The sequence below is a fragment of the Coffea arabica genome, chromosome 6e, assembly GCF_036785885.1.
Source record: "Coffea arabica cultivar ET-39 chromosome 6e, Coffea Arabica ET-39 HiFi, whole genome shotgun sequence".
Classification (NCBI taxonomy): domain Eukaryota; kingdom Viridiplantae; phylum Streptophyta; class Magnoliopsida; order Gentianales; family Rubiaceae; genus Coffea; species Coffea arabica.
Window position 1 is genome coordinate 4,745,803 of NC_092321.1, and position 13,539 is coordinate 4,759,341.

At 40.0% G+C, this 13,539-nt stretch overlaps 3 protein-coding genes and 1 non-coding gene across 4 annotated transcripts; 2 read left to right on the top strand and 2 right to left on the bottom strand.

Moving 5' to 3' along the window:
• The first annotated feature begins 872 nt into the window (after window positions 1-872).
• On the top strand, window positions 873-4,967 carry LOC113695416 (beta-fructofuranosidase, insoluble isoenzyme 1-like). Its single transcript, XM_027214511.2, has 7 exons — window positions 873-1,276; window positions 2,743-2,751; window positions 2,864-3,723; window positions 3,828-3,986; window positions 4,104-4,354; window positions 4,485-4,575; window positions 4,671-4,967. The coding sequence occupies exons 1-7, from the start codon at window positions 1,087-1,089 to the stop codon at window positions 4,848-4,850; spliced, it is 1,740 nt and encodes a 579-aa protein (XP_027070312.1). The 5' UTR covers window positions 873-1,086; the 3' UTR covers window positions 4,851-4,967.
• A 1,041-nt stretch (window positions 4,968-6,008) lies between these two features.
• LOC113694739 (1-aminocyclopropane-1-carboxylate oxidase homolog 4) lies at window positions 6,009-8,164 on the top strand. The gene is made up of 2 exons (XM_027213603.2): window positions 6,009-7,038; window positions 7,638-8,164. The coding sequence occupies exons 1-2, from the start codon at window positions 6,193-6,195 to the stop codon at window positions 7,902-7,904; spliced, it is 1,113 nt and encodes a 370-aa protein (XP_027069404.1). The 5' UTR covers window positions 6,009-6,192; the 3' UTR covers window positions 7,905-8,164.
• A 747-nt stretch (window positions 8,165-8,911) lies between these two features.
• On the bottom strand, window positions 8,912-13,120 carry LOC113697323 (uncharacterized). Its single transcript, XM_027216903.2, has 5 exons — window positions 12,664-13,120; window positions 12,325-12,563; window positions 11,508-11,620; window positions 10,835-10,975; window positions 8,912-10,615 (listed from the first exon to the last, which is right to left on the bottom strand). The coding sequence occupies exons 1-5, from the start codon at window positions 12,905-12,907 to the stop codon at window positions 10,363-10,365; spliced, it is 990 nt and encodes a 329-aa protein (XP_027072704.1). The 5' UTR covers window positions 12,908-13,120; the 3' UTR covers window positions 8,912-10,362.
• A 2-nt stretch (window positions 13,121-13,122) lies between these two features.
• TRNAL-UAG (transfer RNA leucine (anticodon UAG)) lies at window positions 13,123-13,202 on the bottom strand. Its single transcript has one exon. It is a non-coding gene; the product is annotated as a tRNA-Leu (tRNA).
• Window positions 13,203-13,539: the final 337 nt, after the last annotated feature.

Genomic DNA, 13,539 nt, shown 5'->3' on the forward strand with positions numbered 1-13,539 from the left:
GGAAAACCTGCTTACTCCATTGATTTGACAAAATCTAGTTGCATTTTTTCTTCTCAACAAAAGCAAGTAGGTCGGTGAAACATTCCGGCCCGGCACTGGTTGGCTTCGCTACCTGCATTCCATCTGTACCCGACTCGGCATATCTAACTTCTGACCTCGTAAACAGCACATGCCATTTTCCAAATCCAGCAGCAAATGTATAGCCAAATCTTTGGGATTTTGACTCCTATTTTTTTGCTATAGTTTTTGACTTTTGACTTTTGAAGTCCAAGATGCAAATTTTCTCTGGTTGGCGGCTACCTTCTCGATTGCTCGCTATGAATTATCCAAAACATCTTTTATTCCAGGAATAATAAGTAGTTAAGTACTTTTCCCACTTATTATGAAAAAATATACTTCCATCGGTGCAGCAAATGTAGATACTACTTTGTTTCTAGTTCCAATGTTCCATGTAATATTATTATAGATATTATTATTATCTGGCAAGATTCTCATAAGCTAAATTAATCCTTCCTCGGGATTAGAGAGATGGAGGTTTTTATTAGTACATTAATCATTCAAATTAAAGTATTTTAAAGGAGGAAAAAAACAACACAGTAGAGGAAAGTGAAATTGCTCAAAGAATAAAATACAAGAAAAAAAAAACAGTGAAGATACAACAAATGTTTTTATAGGTTATAGCTGATTGCAATTTCCAAAAGTTAAAGAAAAAGTCGTTGAAACAAGGAAAGATAAAATTACTACCAAAAAGATTTTGAACAAATCAGTTAGCACGTTTCCGGAACAAACACGGTCTAATTTTCAAAGTTATCCAATAACCAATCCTATCCCTAATAAACTTCTGTTAATTCTATAAATACAGAGGATTTTAACCATTGACTACTCCAACATTTCTCTCTCTCCCTCTCTCTCTCTCTTTTTTTTTTTTGCAAAAAAAAAAATCACGTACGTCTCACGTCCTTCTTTCCTTGCGCTTGCTAAATTGCAATAGCCGGCCAATTTCTGCGACCGCCGAAAAACATATAGTTGTTGCGGATTTGTGTTGATTCTTAGACAAGTTCCAGCGCTGTTCTGCAAGTAAGGCCAATGGGGCAGTTTTGCAGTGAAAAGATTTTATGGGTTTTGGCACTAGTTTTCACTTGCGTTTTGGTTTCCATTAATGGCGTCGAAGCCTCGCACAAGGTTTATCCTGATTACCAGTCTCTTACGGCTTCAAACGTTGGGCGTCTGCACAGAACCGCTTACCACTTTCAACCCAAGCGGCATTGGATTAACGGTACGTTTTGCACTCTCCTTCCTTCCATACCTTTGTTCTCAACTGATAGATTTAATTTGAGATTTTTTTTTTGGGTCCAAAAATGTCGAAAATTTTTGGATTTTGGTTCTGAGTGATCACTAACTGCCCGCGTTTTATAGTCTTTCTATTCTCTTTCCATTCTCAACTTATTTCTAGATTCATCGTCTATGTATCTCTTGTTTTCTGCGTCCACCATTTAATCTTCGTGAAAAAAAATAATTAATTAGATTAAGAAATCATTTAATCAGAAAAAAAATTCATTTATATTTCATTGATATAGCATATACAAGGCTAATATATCGTCATCTTTTTGTCAAAATCTATTCTTCAAACTCTTTTCAAGAACACCTATTCATTTATTTAAAATGCCTTTTTTAAAGAAATCAATTTTACAGAGTCAGCTTTTACAAAATGGTTAATTTTTTTTTTTTTTTGAGTATTCGTTTAAAAAAAATGTACAATGTTTTACATGTTTCCTCCAGATTGATGTAGAAAATCTGGGAAGCTGGTACACTAGTTATGCTCATCAGATAGGTTTAGTACTTCAAAATAGACTACATATAAGCACAAAAGATGACAGATTTTTTAATTGAAAGATAATCTGAGTTGTAAGTTAATGATGCTCTCAAAGATAGAGAACACGGCATGAGTTTCGGCAGTGGTGTGGAAAATTCGATATGATGCTTCAGAGGAAGACGTCTGGTTTATGAATTATGACCTTCTGCCGGCGGCGATCTCAATTTATAAAAGCAATTGAATGCTCCCTTCCCTTATGGATTTATTTCCATTCTGTGCATGCATGCATCAGAAAGATGGCGTAACATTTATTTATTTATTTATTTTACAGTTCCCCTTATTTTGTACATGCAACTGCAAACGTATAAACTCTTGTACTCTACTATGTATATTTTATTTACTTCAAAAAAAAAAATACTAGTAACTCTTCCCTTACTTTAAACAAAATTTGTTTTCTTCCTATAAAAACAATAATATCTTTTCTTTTTCTCCGTATTCTTCTGAGACGTTGTTGAATCATGAATGTTACGCCTGTTACAGGTTCAAAGTTTTATCCATTTCGGAATATGAGTAGAAGTATATTATTATTTCATAATCCACTCCAAGATTCTTGGCGCTTCTGACGGCTTCCACGTAGAAAATATTACCCGGCCCGAATGATGAAAATATGCTGCAATGGAATGAGCTTAAATCGCTTGAGGATAGCAATTCCTAATATGGACCCAATTATTAATATTGAAAATGCTAAATTAATTCCATGATCACCTTACGACAAAACTACGTTACCTGTGTTGGTGTTCTTTTTTGGTTGCTCGGAACTATTTTGTGAGTTTTCTTGCTTCTTTTTTTTTTTTGCTAATAATTATCTCACCTTTTTTGCTTTGCCTTGCATGTTGCCGTGGGACTCTAAAACAAATCTTGCTGGACAGATCCGAATGGTGGGCAATGACGCTTTTAAGCTTCTTAACAGTTGATGTATTCTCATATGAAATTAGTTATTGCCTTCCTTAATTTATTTATTTACAGCGTCTAACTAATTAGTAATTACAGGACCAATGTATTACAACGGTGTTTATCATCTATTCTACCAGTACAATCCAAAAGGTGCTGTGTGGGGCAACATTGTTTGGGCCCATTCAGTATCTACTGACCTGATCAACTGGACCCCGTTAGACCCCACCATCTTCCCATCGAAACCCTTTGACAAGTACGGCTGCTGGTCCGGGTCCGCAACTGTCCTTCCGGGGAATAGGCCCGTAATCCTCTACACTGGCATAGTAGACCAGAACAATACCCAAGTCCAGAACTACGCCGTGCCAGCCAACCTCTCTGATCCGTACCTTCGAGAGTGGGTCAAGCCCGACAACAACCCCTTAATCGTTCCCCAAGCCGGAGAAAACAAAACGGCTTTCCGTGACCCAACAACCGCTTGGTTGGGCCGGGATGGCCGCTGGAGAATCCTGCTGGGCGGTAAGAGGAAGCATCGGGGAGTGGCATTTCTGTATAGGAGCAGAGACTTCTTGAGATGGACCAAGGCAAAGCATCCATTGCACACCGCTGCGGGAACTGGAAATTGGGAATGTCCTGATTTCTACCCTGTCCCAAAGCAAGGATCAAATGGGTTGGACACGTCCGTGCTGGGCCCAAATGTTAAGCACGTCTTAAAGGTTAGCCTTGACGTTACTAGGTATGAGTACTACACCCTCGGAAGTTATGACACCGATAAAGACAGGTACATTCCGGATGATACATCGCGGGATGGTTGGAACGGTTTGAGATATGATTATGGCAACTTTTATGCTTCTAAATCGTTCTTCGATCATAGCAAGAATCGGAGGATTTTGTGGGGTTGGGCCAATGAGTCGGACACTGCTTATGATGATATGACGAAGGGATGGGCCGGCATTCAGGTACTACCCAAATTTCTAAGACTCCTCTTTTTTTTTTTTTTCAAGCAGTTTCTAAGACTCCTAATTCTGTGGTTGTCGAACGATTCCGCTGGGCATTTTTTCAGTTGATCCCGCGAGTAATTACGCTGGACCCCAATGGCAAACAACTGTTGCAGTGGCCAATTCCAGAATTGGAAAGTTTGAGGGGGGAAAATGTCCATTTAAGCGGTCAGGTGCTTAAAAAAGGCGACGTTGTTGAAGTGACGGGAATAACTGCAGCCCAGGTTCGTGCCCGGGGTAAATATACTCTTAATACTGCTGCATTTGATTTGAGCGTAAATAATGCATGGCAGAAAGAGGGAAGTATTTAGTATTTAGTGAGCGGACCATTCATATTGCAGGCCGACGTGGAAGTGACATTCTCCTTCGCCGCCTCTAGCTTGGACCTGGCAGAACAGTTTGACCCGGCGTGGAAAACGCTTGATGCTCAGGACGTCTGCGGCCGGAGAGGCTCAACCGTTGAAGGTGGGCTTGGTCCATTTGGTCTCCTGACGCTCGCCTCCGAAAACCTGGAAGAGTACACTCCCGTGTTCTTCAGAGTTTTTAAAGCCGGATACCAGCATGTGGTTCTCATGTGCTCTGATGCTCGAAGGTTTGTTTCCTTTTAGTTACAACACCATCAAATCTATTAGTAATAATATTATTATTCGCTTCAGTTGTTGTGCTTTTCTCGTCAACATTCATTTGTTTAACCTCATTCCGTCTCGTCCTCTGCGTTTCAGTTCTTCTTTAATGGATGGGCTGTACACGCCTTCATTTGCGGGATTTGTAGATGTAGATTTGACCGATAAGAAGCTTTCCCTCAGGAGTTTGGTACGGCTGATTGATCGATCATTTTTGCTAAGACTGGCAGGTATTCTGTAGTTAAATCATTTTTGCTTATTCCTTTTTTTTTTTTTTTCTGGCAGATTGATCATTCAGTTGTAGAGAGTTTTGGGGCCAGAGGGAAGACGTGCATTTCATCCAGGGTTTATCCAACCTTAGCCGTTTCCGACAAGGCTCACTTATACGTATTCAATAATGGCACTGAGGCTGTTAAAATTGAGACTTTAGATGCTTGGAGCATGAATAGGCCTAGGATGAACTAAATTTAAGTACCAACATGTTTATCTTTTTTTGCATTGGAACACGACAAGGATACCTTACCTTGTTCGCGTGGTTTGGTTTGAATTATATATTCTCGGTGACGTTTCTTATTTGCAAAAGAGGAGTATGAGTTGTTGTATTAGTGGAAAATAGTGGCAGTACTAGTCAGAAGAAAAATGGCTATTATCAAAGAAGAACACTAATTAATGGGCGAATTGATAAAGAAGCCTTTGACAAAGTGAAAACTATGCCAGTGGAAGGCACTTGGGATCCTCAGTGACATATTTTCTATGCTGAGAAGACAGTATCATATTTTCTGTGCTGATTGATCAACGAAACAGACCTTTGCTTTCTGATTCGGGTCTCCACAAATTACTTACTAATGATACTGTCTTCTCAGCACTCAAGGATAGCGCTGCGATGGGATATTTGGCTCCTGAGTACAGTCCTACTGGCCGGTTTACAGAGAAAAGTGATATTTATGCATTTGGGGTACTTTTGTTTCAAATCCTTTCTGGGTTCGAAAAGTAACCAGCACAATGCAAGCTACTGCTGACTTAGGAAAAACTCAGGACTTCATGGATAGAAATCTCCATGGAAAGTTCTCTGAACCTGAAGCCATCATCCCAGATTCTGTGCATAATTGGACTTCTTTGTTTCCAAATATTTATTATGTTATTCCTTGTCTCCACTGCCGATTGTCTCTTTTTGGCTTTGTTCAAAGCAATCACCGATGAAAGAGTTTGGAGGCAATTTTGTTTAGGTTTTCTTTTTCTTTTTCCCCAATGCAACAGATCGTGAGTGGTTATGGTATTTGAATTAGACCAGTCGGTTAATTTTGGTTCAAAGTTTTAGAGGGTAGAGAAAATTTGTGTTAAACCAAATCAATTTGAATTATTAAAAAATTAAAGTGTAAATAATAACAGGACACTTGGCGACATATTAGAGGTGGCATTGGATTGGCATAGAAAATATGTCAGCGAGGATCCCAAGTGAATGGAAGGTGGGTAGACGCGACCTACAATGACATTTATACTTTGTTTAACATTCGGTTGAACTCAAACCTTGTCGTCCATATAATACACGTGAACACGAGACATTTGCCTCCATAGTGGAACGGTGCGCCCTCAATAATGTCTTTACCAAAATAGTGAATAATCACTTGCTGATTGTCACGTGCCTTCCACTAATACACGTAGTGGGTACCACACTGCAGACCGCAGGATGAATTGCCGAATGGAAAGTTTTAGCAATTAAAGTATTAAACCCACCCCCGACCGACGTTTTCATTTCTTCCACAGAATTCCCCACAACAGCACAAATCAAGTTAATTAGCAAACTACCATGGCAGCAGCTGTGACGACTACCAGCAGTGACCGAATGGAGCAGCTGAAGGAATTTGACGAGTCCAAAATGGGAGTAAAGGGTCTATCCGACTCGGGTATCTCCACCATCCCAAGTATCTTTCTACATCCCCCGGAAACCCTCTCGGACCTCAAATCTTCTACAACATCCTGCGGCACAGGAATCCCTGTCGTCGATTTATCAAACCTTCATTCTGATTTCCACAGACCAAAGATCGTAGAACAAATCCGTGAAGCCGCAAGTAGCTGGGGTTTCTTCCAAGTAGTCAACCACGGGGTCCCTGTCTCAGTACTTGACGAGACAATCGCTGCCATTAAAGCATTCCACGAGCAGCCCGGAGAAGAAAAAGCTAAGTATTATAAGCGAGATCAAGAAGGCCATGGCGTGATGTACTCGAGCAACAACGACCTGTACCGTTCGCAAGCTGCATGTTGGCATGATTCGCTACAGTTGTGGATGTCTCCTCAGCCCCCGAAAGCGGAGGACATACCGGAGGTCTGTAGGAGGCAGGTGGTGGAGTGGGACGTGCACGCAAAGAAGGTGGCTGATACAGTGATGGAGTTGTTGAGTTTAGGGTTGGGATTGGAAGCCGGCAAGTTCAAGGAGTTGACATTTTCGGATGCTAGGGCGGTTGTAGGGATTATATACCCTCCCTGTCCCCAGCCGGATCTAACCATGGGGATTACCTCGCACACGGATCCTGGTATCATCACTGTTTTGCTGCAGAATCAGGTTCCTGGCTTGCAAGTGAAGCATGGGGATGCCTGGGTTGATGTGAAGCCCTTGCCAGGAGGGCTGATAATTAACATGGGAGATTTTCTTCAGGTAAGAAAACTAGTACTGTACTACTTTTTTTTATAAAGCAAAAAAAAAAAAAAAAAAAAAAAATTCACACAACGTTTTATTTTATTATTTTTTTTTTTTTTGTGTTTTTGGGGCGGGAGAAACGTTTTGAATTTCTATAAGCAGATTTATGCAGGTCGCTTACTGATAAACTAGGAAAGAATAGAAGTGATTAAACCCCACAAGTGTTAAACTTATTTAGAATTCATATTTTTCTGGGGAATCAAGAAATTCTTTCAAATTAATTGATAATAAGAATTTATGCACGGAAAGTCAGTAGTCAAACGTCCTGCTCGATATCCTAGTTAGTATATACTATATAGAGATGATACAGTTTAAAAGGTCACATAGTAGACACGTCAGTCATGCATACTGGGAAAACAAATGTAGTACTGGTTGATGTCCAAAACTTATCGCTTGAAAATATATTATTGTACGACAAGTTAAACAAAAAAAGATAGCTGCAGGTGATTGATGGTACAACAAATTAGCGCATGTTCTGGAGTTATTAAGCACTTGGGACATATAAATGATAGCGATATCCTTCCTACTCTACTCTTTTTCGGCACGATTTTTACCAGATAGTCTCAAATGGCGAATATAGAAGCGTGCAACACCGAGTGTTGGCAAATGCCTCCAACGAGCACCGCATCTCCATCGTTACATTTTTCAACCTGACGAAATGGAGAGAACTCGGCACATATGGACCCCTGCCGGAGTTGCTGTCGCCTGACAAACCAGCCTTGTATCGAGATTTCACCCTGCAACAGTTCTATGACAACTTTTACAGCAAAGGATTGGATAGCAAATCTCTGATTGAAAGAATTAAAATTACCACCTGCAGCTAATGCCTTGTAACCCAGTGGCGAAGGTCAAAAAAAAGGATGTGGAGACGGCGCTTCAATTTCAGGTGATATGCTGTCCGTCCAGTGCCAAAAGTCAGTCGTGTTTTAGTAATATATTCAAATACGCAGCAATTTTCCTGTAATGATTTCAAATTTCAAAGTCGTGGGATCGTGCAGGAAATCCTTTCGTTGTTATATGGATATGAATGTATGCGTGAAATTGAGGTCAAGAAATAAAGTAGTACTACTATTAATTTCGTAAAGCACTGTACGTGAATGGGCTCGATTTGCTTCTCTAATTCTACATTTTGTGATAGATTTTCTTGTAATAATCCAAGTTAAAAAAATCCCAGTTGATAATTAGTTCCGTTCAGCAATTGAACTTCTTGAATGTCAGACATTATTATCTCCTCAGTTTGGTGCCAAGTGCCAACCTTGTGGCGGCGGTAAAGGACACCAACCCGAAATGTCCCGAATGAAAAAGTCCTTTCATTTAGAATAAATGTCTTTTCGGTCACAATAACATGATGGAAAGAAAAACTTTCATTCCAATATTTTCAGAGCGGGTGGAACATTTTCATCAAGGATAAGCCAAAATCTTTCGTTTCGGTGGGTTTTAGGTCGTCTTTTTCGAGGATTTTTCTCCATCAAGGATTTGGTGGGTTATAAAAGTCTAAATGATTTTGTGTTGCTTTCATGGATTTTTCCTCGTCTTCTTCCCAAACATGAGATTGTGGCTGGCCAATTGTATCTTTTCCCTTTTTCCCCCATGACTGATTTGTAGACCATCAAAGTCGACTATCTCTATCTGCGAATAAATTTCACATCGAATCAACCACACGGACCCAACAATCGGGATACAAAGTTGGCATGAAAATCTTCAGAACAAGCCATACAGCTCTTGAATGTGGCACAATCTCCAAGCTTTGTATCATAAAAGGCACAGAAACATAGGACGCTTGCAAAATCTTCAGCAGAAAAGCCATCTACAAAAATCACGGACATCAAGCTCTCCGGAAATCAATCTCCGACGGTAGATAGATTATATAATACAGTTGTTCACCAGAAAAGCCACTAAAAGCAAACTATACAATTTTCGATACCACTTCAAATGACCAGCATTTTCAATACCACATTTAGTTGCAACGTGACAGCAATTAGCACAACGATAACATTTTAAAGCAAATGAACCATCTACCACCCACGAAAATCAACTGCAAGTGAATCAACTGCAAGCTGACAAAGTTAAAAGAGTGGCAATAAATGTAGGGACCTACAGAGCCCCCCTTGCCACTCTAATAGCAAACGGGGCAACAATATAAAAGTCCCATCCTTAAAAGACTAATTTCGAGTTTCTAAAAGCATCAACATCAACAAGCTAAAAAAGAAGGCAGAAGCAAGGGGAAGGCAGGGAACCCTCCCAGCAGGAAAAAGGGTACGTGGCTAGCTTCTACATCCTGCTTTACATGTTCTCGGATGCTGCTTCCTCTGGAATTCTTGGTTGAACTTCCAACACACCAAATATGAAAATCATTATGGTTACAGTCAATGAAACAAAGGACGAAAGGACATGATCCAGAGACCTAAGGATTTAATTTGCCACCCATTTCCAGATTAATTTCTGCTTCGTGTATATTATCAAATTACAGAATGCAAAACTGAAGAACCACTAGCTGAAAATAGATTGTTACTCCTTGAACCTGACAAAAAATGAGACCTTGTGCAACAATCCCTTGATTAATGCCTTTAACCAAGAAGACAAACATTTCATTCATAAGAAAGCTCAAAGATGACTTCAACGAAAAAAATACAATTTTATCCAACTTACCACTTGAATTTCTTCACATGGAGTAAGCTACACTCTAACAGACACTATCGAGTACGACAACAGACCACTATCAGACATCCTCTATCTCAAAATTCAGGCCACACTCACATGCACAGGGTCTAGAGACAGCAGCAAGTGCATATAGCAATAAAAGAATGAGCCGATCAGAATTTGATACAGCGATTGGAGGGTGATGCAGCTAGAACAGTTGCACGATTCAACTCCAATGGATCCTTCCACTGTTGCATGAAATGGCAGCACATAGACAGACTGCCAAGTGTTGTGGGATGCTCGGACCATTTAGTAGGTATTTTCCACCCAGAAAGTGCTGCTGATCAAATATTACTAACAAAAACATTCAAATAATTACTGATATGTCATGCACACAAGCACATGATGATGCTAACTTGTACTTCCAAAATTGTTATCCAAGCACATGTTAATAACAGTATGTGATTTACTGAAGTTTAGCATGCACCCGTATATATAAAACTCAAGTAGGTAGCTTCTAGGTTCAACGACAAATAAAATTTCTTTTTCTGTGGGGTATATTGATTGTTTATATTTCCACTTGATGGAAAAGCAGGAAAGCTTTCCATGCGAAAAAACCTCAAAGCTTGACAAAAAATGCAACTAAGTTATAGATGCAAGTTCAGGAGTCACAATCTGAAGAAGGCCCTTTGGATTATCCACATGAACCCAGTGCCCTGATTTGGAAAGAACATGATAAGAGACTTTCCCATCAGCTTCATCAACTCTTTTGGCAGCAAGCCTTTGAATGCGCTGAATGGTGTCTTGCGTCCATCTGTCACTGTTCTCAGCCCGGACGATTGCTATCTCCATCCCTTTGGGAGGTTCGTCCAACAGAGACCAATAATCTGTTTCCCTGATGAAATTTTATTTATTCAACAATGAGTTCCACTTACAACTGGTAACTCTTTCTTCTTATTTTCCCCCTCCCGGATCGATAAATGTACAAAAAAACATATTTTCTTCTTACTTTTCAGATTATGAAATTTTTGTTCCTAGATTTTTCTTTGGCAGCGGTCAGACAGTGAGCAATAATTTTCATCCTATAATCATAACAAGCAGCAGATTAGTGTACCTATAAGAATTAAACATCTGGATTGCACCTTCAAAATTAAATGCCCATGTCTCTTGGTCTCCGGATCTCTTCAGATTGCTTCCAATCCATTCTGACAATGCCTTTGAAAACCCACGCTTCATCATGTGATCCACCAACCATCTAAGAAGATGATTCCCGACAGAATGGCACGTTAAGTAAGTATAACCCGAATAGAAGAGGGAAGACTAAGGCAAAAGAATACTGATGTGTGAGAGATAAAGCACAGAACTTCACAGCCATGCAGTTGCTTGTCTCAAAAAAAATAAATAAATAAATCTATGTAGTTGTCGAATTTGACCTGCTATAGAAATTGAAACTAAAATTGTTGTACATTTTTTTTAAAGGCTGTACCTGATAGGTTTATCGGTTCTAATGAAGAAAAGTTCAAAAGATCAGCTTTTCCAAGAAGCATGCCATAAAGCAACAATAGATTGCCTTTAACCAGGTAAAGCAGTAATAGAGTACCTTTAACCAGGTTGAGTAAAACTGAAGACACTTAAATTGTCAGCTAATCACAAAAGATACCACAGGAAATATTCACATAACATGAGCGCACAATTCCTGTCTCAACAATCTGAGACTTGGCTGGTAGTGCACAATAAAGTATGCATATAGGAAACAAAAAAATCATCAGAGGGGGAAATCGACATACTTTCGAGATGGAATTGATGAAGGTAGACATTGCAAGGTCTGCAATACTTGCTCCACTTCTCCATCACTTTCCTCAGGGTCTACTTTCCCAGGGACTGAGTCAAGTACCCATAACTGCTCTGCATCAGGAGTCTTATGCATGAGTGAACCATAAATTGTTACAGATACGAGTAAAGTACAAGTACTCAATTGACAAGTATCTGAGGTGGCAAAAATTTAAATTCAATATGAACGCTTGCATTGCAGGTATACAAGAATGAGTTGCAAAAACCTTTACAATTGATTTAATGAGGTATGGTATCCTTAAAAGCATCTTTGGGAGAGAATTAAAGCTAGCTTGTTTGCAGTAGTCACGTTGTTCATACACCTTTTACTCTTCAACACTAAAGATTGAACTGTGCAGCAGAACATTAAAATTCGAAAAATAACCAGCCAAGATGATACCAGAAGCTCGGCAGTACTCATAAGTTATCAGAAGTTACAATAGATTCCAGTCAAGGAAATTTAAAAACCGGAGTTCTATAAAATTCGAAAAAGTAGGCAACTGAACGCACAACAAATTGCCTATCACTGGGACTGGTAAAAGGGACACTATCATTGGGCTATCAAAACGTACATCCTACTTAATAACACATGCCAGTTCAGGCTTTCATGCACAAAAGGGACAACGATAATAGGAGCAAGTATTTCAGTAAAATGACAAGCAACTGTGGGTACAGTAACAGAGTGAAGAAAAAAGCATGCCACAACTCCCAGAGTGATTAACAACCAAAGACAGCAGACGAATTATCAATGGAACAGGATACTAGGAAAATGACCTGCTTGGGCAAACAAGCATGTTCCCCATAATCACCACGAGCACAACTCCGAGCGAAATCCAAGGCCACCTTGCCACCCAAGGAGTGCCCTATAACCACATCAGGCCAATCCCATCCTTTTGACTTCACCAAATCAGCCAAATCTCGAGCCGCACTCCCTATAGTATGCGGTGGCGACAGTCCTGTTATCTCGGCCGACTTCCCGTGATTCCTCAAATCCACCATCACCATCCTCCATCCTATCTCAAATTCAAAAAACACACCAAAGACAAAAGGGGAAAATAATTAGCTCAGATCACATGGTTGTAATGCAATGTCCGATAGACATTTGTAATGTACCTGAAAGAGAGGAAGCGAGGGAACGGGAGAAGGAGCGCCAGTTGCGACCGGAGCCTAAGAGGCCGTGAAGTATGAAAGCTGTATAAGTGTAGGGCTTGTCTGGGGAGGATAAAACTTCTTCGAAAGCTAGGGTTTCGAGGGTCCTACTGGACTGGTGAAGGATCGGATTGGGGCACGGCAAGATTAGGAACCGGTTCAGGAGTTTTGAACCGGGCTTGGTTACTAGAGATAGAGTTCTAGACATTGATGGGGCTTAGAGCTGGTGGGGCGTTGTTGAATAGGAAAATTAAAGAAGATGGGAACTAAGAATGGAGACAGTATCGTGGTGGAAGTTTGGAAGGGACGAGAAGAGAAGACGAGAGACCGAGACCCCAGAGGATATGGAAGAGGGGTACCGTCAAGACGATGTCGTTTCAGTGCCCCATCTCTGAATATCAAAGAGTACTAGTGCAAAAATGTTGACAGCTGTGGGATTTGAACCCACGCCCTTCCGGACCAGAGCCTAAATCTGGCGCCTTAGACCACTCGGCCAAACTGTCTATTTGTGTCTATATTCTAAAGAAATTTTAGGATATTACAGTACACAGACGCCATGGCTCAAATCGCTCTAATATGCAGTTGCGAACCCTGTGATGCGCACCAAAAGTGTATCTAAATAATAAAACTGTGTTGATTGCACTTTATCATTTTTATTTCTTGGATGATAAATTATAGTACATTTTTTTCATCTTCAACTAGTTTGGATAACGGCTTACTTTTCATTTTATTCCCAGTTTTTTTTTTTTTCTTTTTTCTGTGGCCAAATGCTAAGCTTGGAAAAGACAGCTTCTGAAGAAGCATATACTTATACGCCAGTCTCTTTTCTTCCTAGAAATC

Excerpts from the sequence above, each read along its gene's own strand:
- LOC113695416 (XM_027214511.2), top strand. The coding sequence starts at position 1,087 with ATGGGGCAGTTTTGCAGTGAAAAGATTTTATGGGTTTTGGCACTAGTT. Across the intron at positions 3,724-3,827 it reads AGGGATGGGCCGGCATTCAG|TTGATCCCGCGAGTAATTAC; the intron begins GTACTACCCAAA and ends GCATTTTTTCAG. Across the intron at positions 4,576-4,670 it reads AGCTTTCCCTCAGGAGTTTG|ATTGATCATTCAGTTGTAGA; the intron begins GTACGGCTGATT and ends TTTTTCTGGCAG.
- LOC113694739 (XM_027213603.2), top strand. The coding sequence starts at position 6,193 with ATGGCAGCAGCTGTGACGACTACCAGCAGTGACCGAATGGAGCAGCTG. Across the intron at positions 7,039-7,637 it reads ACATGGGAGATTTTCTTCAG|ATAGTCTCAAATGGCGAATA; the intron begins GTAAGAAAACTA and ends GATTTTTACCAG.
- LOC113697323 (XM_027216903.2), bottom strand. The coding sequence starts at position 12,907 with ATGTCTAGAACTCTATCTCTAGTAACCAAGCCCGGTTCAAAACTCCTG. Across the intron at positions 12,564-12,663 it reads CCTCGCTTCCTCTCTTTCAG|GATGGAGGATGGTGATGGTG; the intron begins GTACATTACAAA and ends AATTTGAGATAG. Across the intron at positions 10,976-11,507 it reads TCATCAATTCCATCTCGAAA|ATGGTTGGTGGATCACATGA; the intron begins GTATGTCGATTT and ends TCATCTTCTTAG.